General features: G+C 44.6%; 1 protein-coding gene across 2 annotated transcripts in view; it reads right to left on the bottom strand.

Moving 5' to 3' along the window:
• The window catches only part of CEP170B (centrosomal protein 170B), a 55,192-nt gene that overhangs the window by 33,614 nt on the left and 8,864 nt on the right, over positions 1-12,714 (bottom strand). Inside the window, exons 3-6 of one of the 2 annotated variants that reach the window (XM_054286705.1) lie at positions 7,832-7,921; positions 4,790-4,868; positions 2,116-2,174; positions 704-842 (exon numbers count right to left, since the gene is read on the bottom strand). In XM_054286705.1, coding sequence (XP_054142680.1) covers positions 704-842; positions 2,116-2,174; positions 4,790-4,868; positions 7,832-7,921 — 367 coding nt within the window. Of the gene's footprint in view, positions 1-703; positions 843-2,115; positions 2,175-4,789; positions 4,869-7,831; positions 7,922-12,714 lie in introns of those variants that run through there. The other variant, XM_054286704.1, reaches the window with a different exon arrangement.

The raw sequence follows: 12,714 nt of genomic DNA, 5'->3' as shown, positions 1-12,714 counted from the left end.
ACCTGTCAGGAGAGCACACACAGGAGGCAGGAATTTGGCTGAATTGGGTGAGACAAGGCTGCTGGGAAGGTCCCAGCAAACCATAATGGGGAACACAGAGAAACCAAATTTGACAAAGCATCTCTAAAGGCAGGCAGCAGTTGTTCACAAAATGGAGGAGAGAAGGAATTTCTCAAATAGAAAAAGTTTGAAGCCGGGGAACAGTGAACCTGAAGCAAACATCTCTCAGTTTGGCAGTCAGCTTCAATCCCACACGTTGGCACGTTAGGAAATACAGCCATTTAAAACCATCCAGGCTTTGTGAAAGAAATGGCTTGCTGCTTCTTTGCCTGCCAGCACCATGCCACAGCAGCTATACATTTCTACTCTGAGTCACCCTCTGTTCAAACACCAGCTCACGATCAGGAAATTAAAAATAGACCAGACAGGTGCCAGAGAACTTACCAAACCTGCTCTGCCCACAGGTTTTCCAGAACACACACAGCGACAAGGCATGTAGGAGCCATCACACCAGCTGATTTTTTTTGAGACTGAATCTCCAAAAACCCAGAGTCTGGAATAATCCAGGAGTTTAGAAAGATGATCCTTCCAGAACTGCTCCCAAATGCAACCCACAAGACTCTACTGTCAGAATCACAACCCAGCACAGGGCTCCAGCTGCACTTTGCTCAGAATCCAGATGAACTGGTTCCCAAGCAGGTACCTGTAATTGCTTTCCTCTCTCCTTTCTCCAGCTTGGCTTGTGGGGACTCTGTGTAGACGCTGTGCTCCATGGGCTGCTCCGCCCTCTTCATGGCCGGGCCTTTGTAGTTCATCTGCAGCTGGCTGGTGTACTTCTCATGCTGCAGAGGCACAAACAGCACTGAAAACCTCTGCCCCACCAACACATCACCCAAAACTCCACTGCAGCTGTGCCCTTCAACAAAAAGCATGCACACCTGGGAAGAAGCTACAGAACAGAAGTACCTCATTTGGAAGCCATTAAGTGAGAATTCTAGTACACAAGAAGGTCACTGTGACTTAGCTCTGCAAAACAACTAATTAGCAAAATCCTTTAAAAACTAGACTGAGAAGAATCAGAGCTCAGGCTATTCTCCACTCAGGATTCAAATCCTGAAATCTCCTTTGTTCTTAAAGGAATATTATAAATTATTTCAGGGCACCCATCTGCATTATCTCAGTTTTTCAGCAAAGGCAATTGGAATCTATTTTAATTATTTTTTCCAAACCCTCTCCCCAGCTAGGAAAGTGATTCTACCTTAAAACAGGTTCCATATTAACACAGTAAATCAGCTATTTAGAAGCTGGTTTATTACAAGTAAATTAATAAAAGGGTGAACCCATCCAGATTATCCCTGAGTAAGTTCAATGAATCATTTGCCCAATTCTAGCTGTTAAATTTCCTATTCTTGCCAAGTCCTAAACATGGAACCAGGGCTAGGAAAGCAGCATCTGCTAGCCAAGAGCTGATGCATGGCACTGATAGCCCAGTCCCACAGCTGAACATTACAGCTTCCTTGCCCAGAGGGGGTTGCTTTTCTGCCTTAGATAAAGGCTTATTCTGCCTTGAATATTTCTTACCTGCTACTGAACAATGTTTTAAAAACACCTCACTCCTAAGAGGACCAACTGCTCAGTAAGTAAAAATTGGGAGCTTGAAGGCAAAAATGAGATGATACCCATGAATAAATTAAGCAAACTTCAGCCTGATTGAGGAGGTGTGGTGGAGCTGGCATAAGTCACCGTGCTCAGAAAAAGACATCTGTGCTCCACTTCTGGGAAGAAAAAAGTTCTGCTGTGCTTCACCCACAAGTTCATGTGCTGGTTATTCTTTAACATGTTACAGCTTTAAGTAACCTTTTATTTCTAGGCAGTCATGAACATACAGAACTTGATCTACATGTTAGCACAGGGATAGGAGATCAGAGTTGAGATAACTGGGAAATGTATCTCTCCTCAAAGGAGGGTTTCATTAAGTCCAAATCCAAGGAGAGCCTCACATATTGAAACATTTCACTGCCATCAAGATTATTTTAATATTTCACTCTGCTTGACCATCACTAGAGTATTTAAAAGGGTTTTTTTTTAAAGTGCACTGCATCCAGCCACTCTTACCTTTAATGCTTCTTCTGGGACTTTGTGTTGAATTTGTTCCAGGACATACATATTCGAATGTACAGAAAATACATTAAGGAAAATACAAAGGACTTGAATGGACAAAGAAATTTAACATTTAGTCACAGAAAGAAAACAGGATCATAAAACCAGAAAGTCTTAAAATACACAGGGTAGTAAAAGCTGCCTGTGCTGCAGCCCAGCATGGTCTTTGCTGTGCACAATCTCATTTACTGGGCAGACCCAGGACAGCTGAGGGGCAGCAGACAGGGGAACCTGAGCAGGAGAAACCTGGAGGAGCACCAGCAACTCTGTGCAGGACCTGGGGGAGCAGCCAGAGCCCCAGCTCAGCTCACACCCTGATCCTCTCCACCTGGCTGGTGGCTTCAGGCAGACCAGCAGCATCCTGGCCAAGATGGGCCAGACTCACATGCTGGGTAAGGGAGCAGCAGAGTTCAGCTCCTGGCTCAAACCCTTGCGACTATGGGGCTCTCTTGCCCTGGCAAGGCCTTTCAGTCACTGCAGTTTTCTACATGAAAAGTAAATCAGGTCATGAGCTGCTGTGACCTCTTAGGGAGGGAGGCATTCACATGGTTGAGCCCAGGCAATAATCCTCAGCAATGCTGTATTAAAAAAAAAAAAAAAAAAAAAAAGAAAAAAGCTGGCATCTGGAATGTCATCATGAACAACCCAATCAGCACAGCAGAAAGCAAAGAGGAGGAAAAAGGAAAGATGGAAAATGTTAGACTAAAAATAAACCCAGTGATACTGGCCCAGCAGGGAAACTCTGCAGAGCCTGTAAGTGAAACTGTAAATGGAAAAGAGAAATGCTCTCATGCAATGGGACACAGTGACTCCAGGACCTCAGGAGATGCTGCCATCCACACCAGGCTGACTGCAGTGTGCACAGAAACCTCTGCTAAACAGAGCGGCACAAAACAGCAAAGCAGAGAAACACCTTATAGCTGCCATAGGCACAGTACATCTCTTTACCCTAAAACCTACAGTCTTTAAAATTTTCCTGTTGAGGGCAATAAATTCTACAACTCATAAGTATAATCATTCATTTCATTTGAATATCCATGAAAGGCCGCAGGACTAAATACTTAAACTCAGCTGCTCCTTGCTGAGAATTGTTTTCTGTAAAAAGTTTAAACTGGTATTGCAGCCACTAAAACCCACCCATGCTCCAGGCACTGATTTTTGCCTTTCCAGGACTGGAGTTCACAGCAAGTCTTCTCTGCATTTCTTCACACACCAAGAGACCAGAACATCCACAAGCAGCTACATTAAAAAACCAAACATTTGCAAAGTCAAGAAAAGCTTCAACTGAGGTTGCCTGTAAAAGATTTCATCACATGTGCAGCAAGACAACACCTTTAATGACAGGATCCCAAAGGAGAGTGACCAAGACCCAAATTATGATCCAGGGCCCAGAAAACTCTCTTTTCCTGCAGATCCAGAATGGCACACACAAGTTTAAGCAATCCTGGTGGCAACAGTGAGTGCTCCTGCACTGTCACTGCTGAGAGCTGAAGTACCAGATCCCTGGGAGACCAGCAAGGCTAAAGGTTTGGAGGATTTCAAGGGCTAAAGCATGGCCAAGCACAAATGGATTATCATGGGGACAGCAAAAGGCGGAAGAATGTGGCCTTGGGGTCAAGGATGCACAAGAGTTTTCCAGCCAAACATTTTCCCCCACCAAATGGTAAAACTTAGTCTCTGCCTCTATTCTCAGAAATGTCTGGACTGTTTTAATTGACATCTCCCCAGAAAAGAAAAAAAAAAACCCCTGGAGAAGACACTTGCTACTTCTAAATTCAGCTTGAGTGGGCAAAGTTTGGCAGATAGAAGCAACTGAAAAAAAAATGAAAAAAGTATTAGATTACATGAAAAGACAGCAATAGGAGCCTCTACTTAGCACAATTGCTCTTCAGGCTCAGAAAGGCATGTCAACATCTATTCTTATAGCCAGCCATACTGCCACATCAGGGTAAAAAAGCAAAGGGATGAAAGCAAAGGTGTTTTAGCAGACACTGGCAGGATTTGTGGTCTGTAAATAAAGCAATAACTGCAACCTAGCTTCCCTTGCTAGAGGTGAAATGTGCAATTGCTAAAGATTTACTCCTGCATTTTACGGCAGAACCAATTTGCACAGGCAAACTTTAATCAATACACAGTCAAGGTCTGGCCACAAGCTCCACAGCTAAATGTTGAAGGCTGAAGGCCTGAAAATTGTCTGAAAGAAAGCATCTGGGTGAAATGACGAATAAAACAAGGCAAATTGAATGAAAAAAAAAAAATAAATAGGAAGATATTAGTTCATACAAAAATATATGAACTATGTTTGCTCCCAGCTGGTACCACCCAAATAAAAAGAAAAAAACACAACCCTTCCTTAGGAGGAAGAGACTGAAGAGGCATTTCCACAGTCAGCACTGCCAGTGCAGAGCCTGATCCAAAGTCCAGGCATCTGAAAAAGCAGGCATCATGATTAATGTGCTCTGAATCAGGTTGATGGTGGAGAAACACGAGCTCATGAGGCTCCAAAGGCTCCAAGAGGCAAAACAAACACCTTACTCAGGAGACACAATTAGCCCTGGTACCTCTCCATGCAGCCAGCAGCACAAAACCCAAGCAGAGCCTGGGTCCCCATGCTCTCCAGAAAGGATATCGTAGCCGAAGCGAATGACATCGTTCAGTTTCAGGGTGATGTACTTCTGGTCAGGAATCCTCACATCATTGACAAACGTCTGCAGGACAGAAACACAGGAATGGGCTTGGACTGAGGGTACCAGGGTGGTGGATCTCAGAGGGATGGTGCTCCTGGAGGGCATCCATGTCCACACTCTTACTCAGAGTGTGCCAGCACCAAGGCAGGAGCTAGGAGCTAAGTTCCCTGGAAAAACCAACACCAGCAAGTAGCTCCCATGGGCAAGTCAGAGCACCCCAATTATGCTTCAAAGCAAGGTGCTGTCAAGGGACCTTTAGGGAGATTTCCTTTGCACCTAGTGCAAATGCAATTTCAGTCCCTGACCTTAGCAGGTAAATGAGGTGCCTGAAGTTAGGAACTTCAAATGCTCTTGGTTCTCCTACATCTGTCTCAACCAGCAAACGGTTGCAACTCATGCCCTTAATTACTGAGTTAGGAATCAGCTTTCTGCTGGATGGCAAACTGTCAGCCCCAAGGCCTGATAATTCAACAAGCAAAGCCTATCACAGAGGAAGGGGAAATGAAAATGCACAGGGAAATGGGAAAAAAATTTGAAGCAGCATCACCATGACACCTGAGGCCACTCTGTCCGAGATAACCAAACCCCTCGTGCTAAAATTTCACCCACCCCTTTTCCCATGCTCCAGGCAGTTAACTGAGGCTGAAAGGAACTAACATCCTTCTAAAGGTGCAAGACATGTATTTCACAGCTGTGAATAAATGTCTTTGATGTCTGAGATTCCTGAGGGGACCCACTATGAACAAAATTCTCCCAGACCAACTGAGGATCAAATCAAGCAAGAACGGACATCTTTCACAAATAAACCCATGTACTTTTGCAATCAGCTGGGCCAAACAAAAATAAGAAGGGGCCGAACCCACTCCAACAGCTGGATTTGAGGCAGTCAGACACCAGGAGTTACCCTGCTTGGCAAAGTGGGATTCACCCAGCCTCTCAGACCAGGAACCTGCTGCTGGGGCTTTGTGCCACTAATGCAAATGCAGCTGAGGAAACAAAACTAAACTACAAAATGAATTTACATGTTTTCGTGACTGCAGCACAGTCTTTTCCTTCTGTCTTCTCACCTCAGCCAAGCCAAACATGCATGATAAGACCTAGTATTAACCACAGAGGAAAAATAAATGGTAGAGCAGGAAACTAAAATCTCAGCAGACAACAGCCCCCAGTTTCCTGGCAATTTACAGAGGAGCTGGGAAACAGGCCTGTAATTTCAGAATAAAAACAGTGAAGCTAGTTAAAAGGCACAGAATTCCAATTTGCATTGAAGTTTTTAATATTTAAAAAACCCACAACAGTCACATCTGGAACAGGAACAATTGTTTGCTGAATTTTCTTCAAGAAGTCTGCAAGAGCCCATTTTGATAGTTAACTATTTGTCCATGTTTACTTGAGATTAAGTAACTTCAGTAAAATTCTTAATCTGGATAAAAATGCTACCCTTAAAAACAAAAACCTCTGAATAGAGACAGCAGAATTACCTGAACATTATAATAAAAACAATATAAAACACTTTGACAATTAATATAAACCAGATTATCCAGCAAAGCCATATAATGCATTGCTGACTACTCAAATACAAAATAAAAGGAAATTCTGAAAATGGATTTAAAATCAAGCTGCTCAAAAGTGATTTCTCTAGTTTCAGGGGGGAAAACAAGGTTTTGTGACAATTTTCAAATAAAGGTATGTTTCTTGCATGCAAAATTTGTTTTGGCCACAACAGATTTTTTCAAGAGAAGTGTTTGATCAGCTGCAGAAACAGGCACTGCTGCAACTCCCTTTTACTCCACGGCCTCTTAAGCATAAGTTTACTATTAAAATAATGTAAATTCTTATGCTTCAGCATGTGAAGATAGAACATAATTAGTAGTACAAGTACTCCCTCCCTTGCTAGCAGAATCTTTAGCTGCTGTTTTGCCACCATGAGTTAAATACCACAGCTTTTGAACCAGGGATCCAGCTAGAGTCCAGACCAGTTACTGGAAATATTCCCATTTCAGCAGGGCTCCGTGCCTTCAGCTATTAGGCTGAGAAGGATTAGCACTCATTTTTGCTGCGTTCAGATGCCAGAGCAGGCAGAATGGTTGAGGGCTGCTTTAGCCACTGTTTTTGTACAAGTTTCTGGGCTCATCTTGTGGTTTTGTGGCTGTGATGGTGGAGGGCTTCTATGTCCAAAACAATGAAACAATGGCTGCAGTAAAACCCCCACTGGGAAGACAATTATGTGAATCTAGCTTAGGCCTGCTCCAGCAGAGGAACAGCACCACTTGTATGAAGAAACCACCGAAACAGAGGCATGCTATGACATTTGGACATTTTTAACAACAATGGTGTATTTAAATATCACAGAATTCAGGTGTCTAACACCTGAATAAGTTGAAGCAGAGCAAGGGTTAAGATTCAGTCAGGCTCAGTTCCTGCTTCTGTGCTCACAGTATTCCTCCGTCTTCATGCAAACCAGGTTCAAGGCAGGCAAAAAAGCAATTTTTATTATTAAAAAAAAAAAAAAGAGGTGGTTTTAAGTAGTTTCTCCCCAATGAAATTAAATGTCTCATCACCCCATAAATCACTCCATGCACTGACAATGAAACCACCAAAAGGTCACCCTGCTCATGCTGAACAGCTGCTCCAGAATCTCCACCAGTTTAAAGTTAACATCCCCAACACGAAACTGAATTTATTTCCTCCCCTTTTGCAAGAGGCTTTATAATTTCTGTGAGCCCTGAAGCATTCTGCAAGGACACCAGCAGAGAGGGGGAAAAAGCAATACAACATTCACCAAAGCTTTCCCCTCCCAAGATGAGATGCTACACGACCTCCACCTCAGGCCTTGCAAATAATGATGCATGTTTGGCTTAACTCGTGCCAACAGCTGCAGTGACCCAAAAGGGTCTGAGAGCAGGACTGAGTGAGCACATGAGAGCCTGCAGACTCAGCACAGCACCAGGCCAGCCCTGCCAGCTGGGAGCTTTGGTACTTACCCCGTTTAAGCTGCCGAGATCCTTCACCCAGTGCTCATCCTTGTCCTTGTCATAGTTGATGACGGCGTGCTGCTTATCCACGCTGCGGGACTGGCAACGGGAGCACAAAACGAGACACTGGTCACCAGAGCAACACTGAGACAGCAAACTGCCCTCATGGGGGTAGGGGGACAGCAGGGAAAGCAGGGAGGATTAAATACTATTTACTGCTCTAAATAATGGAAGGATAAGCTGTAAATGCTTCCATGGTTGTTTGCAGTTTAAAGACAATACACTGTTTTCACGGAGAAGGGAAAGAAAAAGTATTTTAAAAAATTGCTGAAGGCTGTCAAGACTATGCCACAATTTCAATAAATTATATCAATACACACTGAACAAAATCAGTCAAACTGAAAGCCTGGGGGCCAGGATCTGAGCCAGCATCAGCTAGAAGATCTCAATTTTTCAACTGCTGAGGCCAATGGCCTCAACACTAGGGATGCTCCTACTTGGGATCATTTCTTCCTACTTTTCAAAGAGAAAAAAAAAAACATTCTCTTGAGTTACAAACCAAACTTGTTCCCAAAAATTTATACTGTTCCCAGGATTATGTCCTGGAATTGATTTAAATTTTAGGATGTGTTTCAAGCTAGAGAGAGGTTAGTAAACCAGGAATGAGAAAGAAAGCAACCCCAAGAAAATTTAAATTGTAAACTGGGTTTGAGTACACTGAACTTAACAGTGATCTAGTGCCACTGGCTTTGTCACAATGCACAAGTAATGCACCTTATCTTCAAAACAGAGTGTGACACTTGAGCAGGCATCATGTCAGACTTCTGAAAGAAGTGCTAGGACAAGAACTATGAATAATTTTGAAATATGGTGTGTTTCAGCTATAAAGACACCAGACTGTCTGTTTTTAGACCTGCTGCCTCTCGTAACTTGAATCCTTGCTGCAGTTGACCTCAGGCAGACACTGGAAGCAGTCACCCCATCAGCACGTACACACAGCACTGAGACCTCCCTGGTACCTCAGGCCAGGGGAGGGGAGAGCAGGGAGACCAGCCAGGCTCCAAGTCAGCTAATCCTCATCCTCCTGGGCACCAACCAACAAGTTCTTGCTGGAAATCCTTTCCTTTTGCCAAGTATAGACACACAGACACACTGGTTTCCACAGCACCGCTCCCAGCAAGCCATTATCTGGCTTCTTGCAAGCATGCAGAGGCAAAGATTCCTTGGTGAAAACAAAAGAGGCTTTTTTCACACAAAGTGCTACTATTTGCAGGAATTTCTTCTGGCTCTGCCAATATCAAATGCATGGGAAGTACCACAACACCTGAGAAATGGGATCACCTTCCCCTGCAGAGCATCCATCAGCCCAGGAGACACATCCTCCAGAATAACCCTCAAGTACCAATATAAAGCAGGCACATACCTGGCCAGAAGATTACCCTTCCACCTTGCAACGTCCCTCAGACTATTCATGACATGTCACCCCAAGCAGAGGCAGCAAGTGACTCCCTGCCTCCAGCTCCCTCACAAATACAGCTATCCACATGCTGCTGGACTTCCAAGGAAGCACTTCATGCTTTGCTGCCCAACTGATGCTGCTCATGCAGCAATCACCCCCCAAAGGCACAAACAGAGGTGGGACAGGCAGAGACAATGTGGCTGGGGACACCCCACCTGTGCCTCTGCTGAGCGCTAAACAGGAGAAGCAACACAGAGGGGCACACACGGGGGGCACACACAAACCCCTCACCCCCATGCCATCCCCACACCTGATGTTTGAGCCCTGACCTCACGGCAGGGCAGATGTTAAGCATTTGCAGTGAAGGCACTGCTTCTCTCTCCTATTATCCACACCAGATGCAGCTCCTCAGCCCATTTTCAATAACCCAAGTGGCTGTGGCAGGTGTGTGCAGTGCAAGGTAAGGATGGTCCAGGTGAGCACAGCTGAGGGACACTGCCCAGGCCCTGTACCTCAGCATATGGCTCTGAGGACAGCAGTGTCTCCATCCTCAGGTACCACAGCAGCTGATGCTCCACAAGCTGGGGTTGTTCCTGATCTGTCACATGGTCCCTCACACCCTTTGGAGGATGTGAGCCCAGAGCCTGTCCCCACAGCAGTCTGGCTGTTTGAGCACTGTATGGACAGGGCTCCTGGAGGGATCACCACACCTCACCTACACAGCAGAGTGTCACAGACATCTTCTCATTAAAATCCTTTCGTTAGGATTTTTCCTGCTGAAGCTGAGAAGTTTCAGCAACAAAGTGTAAACAATGGTTATCTGCTGCTGTGGAATGCAACAGGTAGATCCGTGATTGGTCTCCTGTGGATGTTTGGATTTACTGACCACTCAAAGCAGAGCTGGGTTTTGCTCTCTGCTGAGACACAGCCCTTTGTTTTTCACTCTTTTCTATTCTTAGCTTAGCTAGCCTTCTGAGAACTTTTCTTTCTATTTCTTTTTAGTATAGTCATAATGTAATATATATATATCATAAAATAATAAATCAAGCCTTCTGAACATGGATTCAATATTCTCGTCTCTCTCTCTCACCCTGAAGACCCTTGTGACCACTGTCACAGCAGAGGGGGACGACCATCCCCTGTCCCTGTCCATGGGCATTTGTGTGCTGTGCTTCATGCCACTGGAGTCAAAGACAACCCAGCACAGGCAACCATGCAAAGCCTGCCCAGCACAGACATGGTCTGTCATCCCTGTGATCCCTCTGCTGCTCAAAATTGTGGATGCCACTGTTCCCAATGAGATACAAGGGAATGCTGATAAACTGGTGCAGCAGTGTTTGCTTTAGCTTTTTACAGCACATCATGGAGGCTCATTTAAAGATTAACAGATTCTAAAGGCAGAACAAACCATTTAGCTCCCTTCCAAGGGCAGAAAGGTTTCCAGCCCAAAAAGTTAACCCAGACAAAAAATTGGGGCAGATCTGGTATCTGATTTTAAATGGACCACAGGTCACTTAAAAAGAAGTTTATTTCTGGGAACCAGCTGTCTCCAAAAAATTCAATTTGCCCTGCATCTGACCCTGGTGTAACTGAGCACAGCCCTTGGTCTGCTGTGTTCTACAACAGCTGACTTCAGCCACTCAGGGGTCCCCAATCAGATGGGGGTCATCTCAGGGGAGCAGACATGTATTCCTGCAATATGATATTCCCCTCCATAAATGCAGAAAGAGGTCACCTTGTTTTCCAAGGAAGTTTCAGCTGTGTTCAAGAAAGCCCACGGCAAAAAGAGTCAAAACAACAAGCAAAATCTGACCCACAGTCTCCATGCAACCTCTCAGCATCTCTTTAAGAGCACATCAGGAACAAGGCAAACTGTAATGCATATTGCACTTCTGTGAAATTTCATGCTTTTGTGGAGAAGAGAGGAATTTTCTTAGTTTTGTTTACGCTAAGCCAGCAAACATCACAGGAACTGGCGGCAGGCGTTCCTAAGGGCCTATCTCCAAGGAAACTCAACTCAAAGTAACTAAAATCACACCTTATTTATTTTGATGCAGACTTGCCAAAGGTCACTCTTACTTGAGAACTGAGGTGTGGTTTATTTCAACATCAGTCACATTTAACATAAACTGCTCTTGTGTGCAGTGCCAGCAGCAACTCAGCGGCTGACGGTGCTCAGAGAGGAGCAGGCTTCCTCAATCCCACTTCCCAAGAGGAGACCAACCAGTTTCCATGCTGGCAACAGCTGAGAGCCCAGGGACAGTCACTTCAGCCCAGCAGGCCAGTGGTTTCTAAGGAGTGACCTGCTGAATCACAGAAAGTGATTTAAGAAGCCTGAGTCAACACATGGGAGCTGCCCATGGGTGCAGAGCTCCCAGCCATCTGCAACTTCACTGGAAAGATTTTAGGCATCTATAAATTGAAAGACTGCAATTAAGTTCACTGAGTCACTAACATAAAAGGACTTCTAGCCTAAATGCACACGTGCACCAAATACTGAGTCTTGCTTAATGATTAGCCACGACGTCCACAACCAAAGGCAAGACTGGTCCGTCAGGAGCAGACACAGGGGTCCAAAAAAAAACCAAAACAAAACAACAGAATTTCCAATAAAGTGTTAATAAGAAACCTCAATTACTTATATCCAGATGTCAAAAGCAAAAATAACCAGTACATCCTTGCAGTTAATCTGTTTCACCAGAAAAGCACTTGTGATCAGGTGAGCAGCAGTCCTGAGCTATGGGGGAGAGATGCAAACAACCAAACCAGAGCTGGAGCAGCTCAGGGGAGGTTGAGAAGGGGAAAAGAAGGAAGAGAGGTATCATTCTCTTAAGCAGTGGTGATCTTCAAGCAAGAAACAAGGCTACACTCCAAGAGGCTGGACATGAAAGAAGCACATAGCATTCTCACCATGTCCCAACACTGGACCTGTTATCAAATGAAAACAACTCTCAGGAAAACACGTGTGCTTTTCTGATTAAGAATATTTACACTTCTCTGCAAGGAGAACATGGGCACTGATTTGTTACTACACTCAGCCTTCATCCAGGGCTGGAATTTCCAGACATTCAAATCACTTCCTAATATAAGGTTGTGTTGCTTTTCTGTCATACTACCTACCATGCATCATGTTTTAAATACCTAGCAGACAAAATGCACACACAGCATATAACTGAGGATGGAGGTACTTTATATTTAGCTCTTCCTTCTTCCATGATCATGTTAAGCAGATGGTACAAAACACAGGAATGGTACCTGGGGGTCTGCCAGTCCCACAGTGGTACCAACACCCTGGATCATCAGTTTCCAATCAGCCATAAAAGCAGGCAGCTCCCTTGTGATTCTCAAAACTGCACACATCATCAAATCAGCAAAATCAGCCTCAAAAGCTTGCAGGAATCTCCACAGAGGCACAAATCACACTGTGGCTACG

Source organism: Melozone crissalis, unplaced genomic scaffold, assembly GCF_028551555.1.
Source record: "Melozone crissalis strain CALT ecotype California unplaced genomic scaffold, PUWL_Pcris_2 ptg000056l_1, whole genome shotgun sequence".
NCBI classification, from domain to species: domain Eukaryota; kingdom Metazoa; phylum Chordata; class Aves; order Passeriformes; family Passerellidae; genus Melozone; species Melozone crissalis.
Note: the sequence above shows the minus strand (reverse complement) of the source record. Positions and strands in the feature narration are given on the sequence as shown.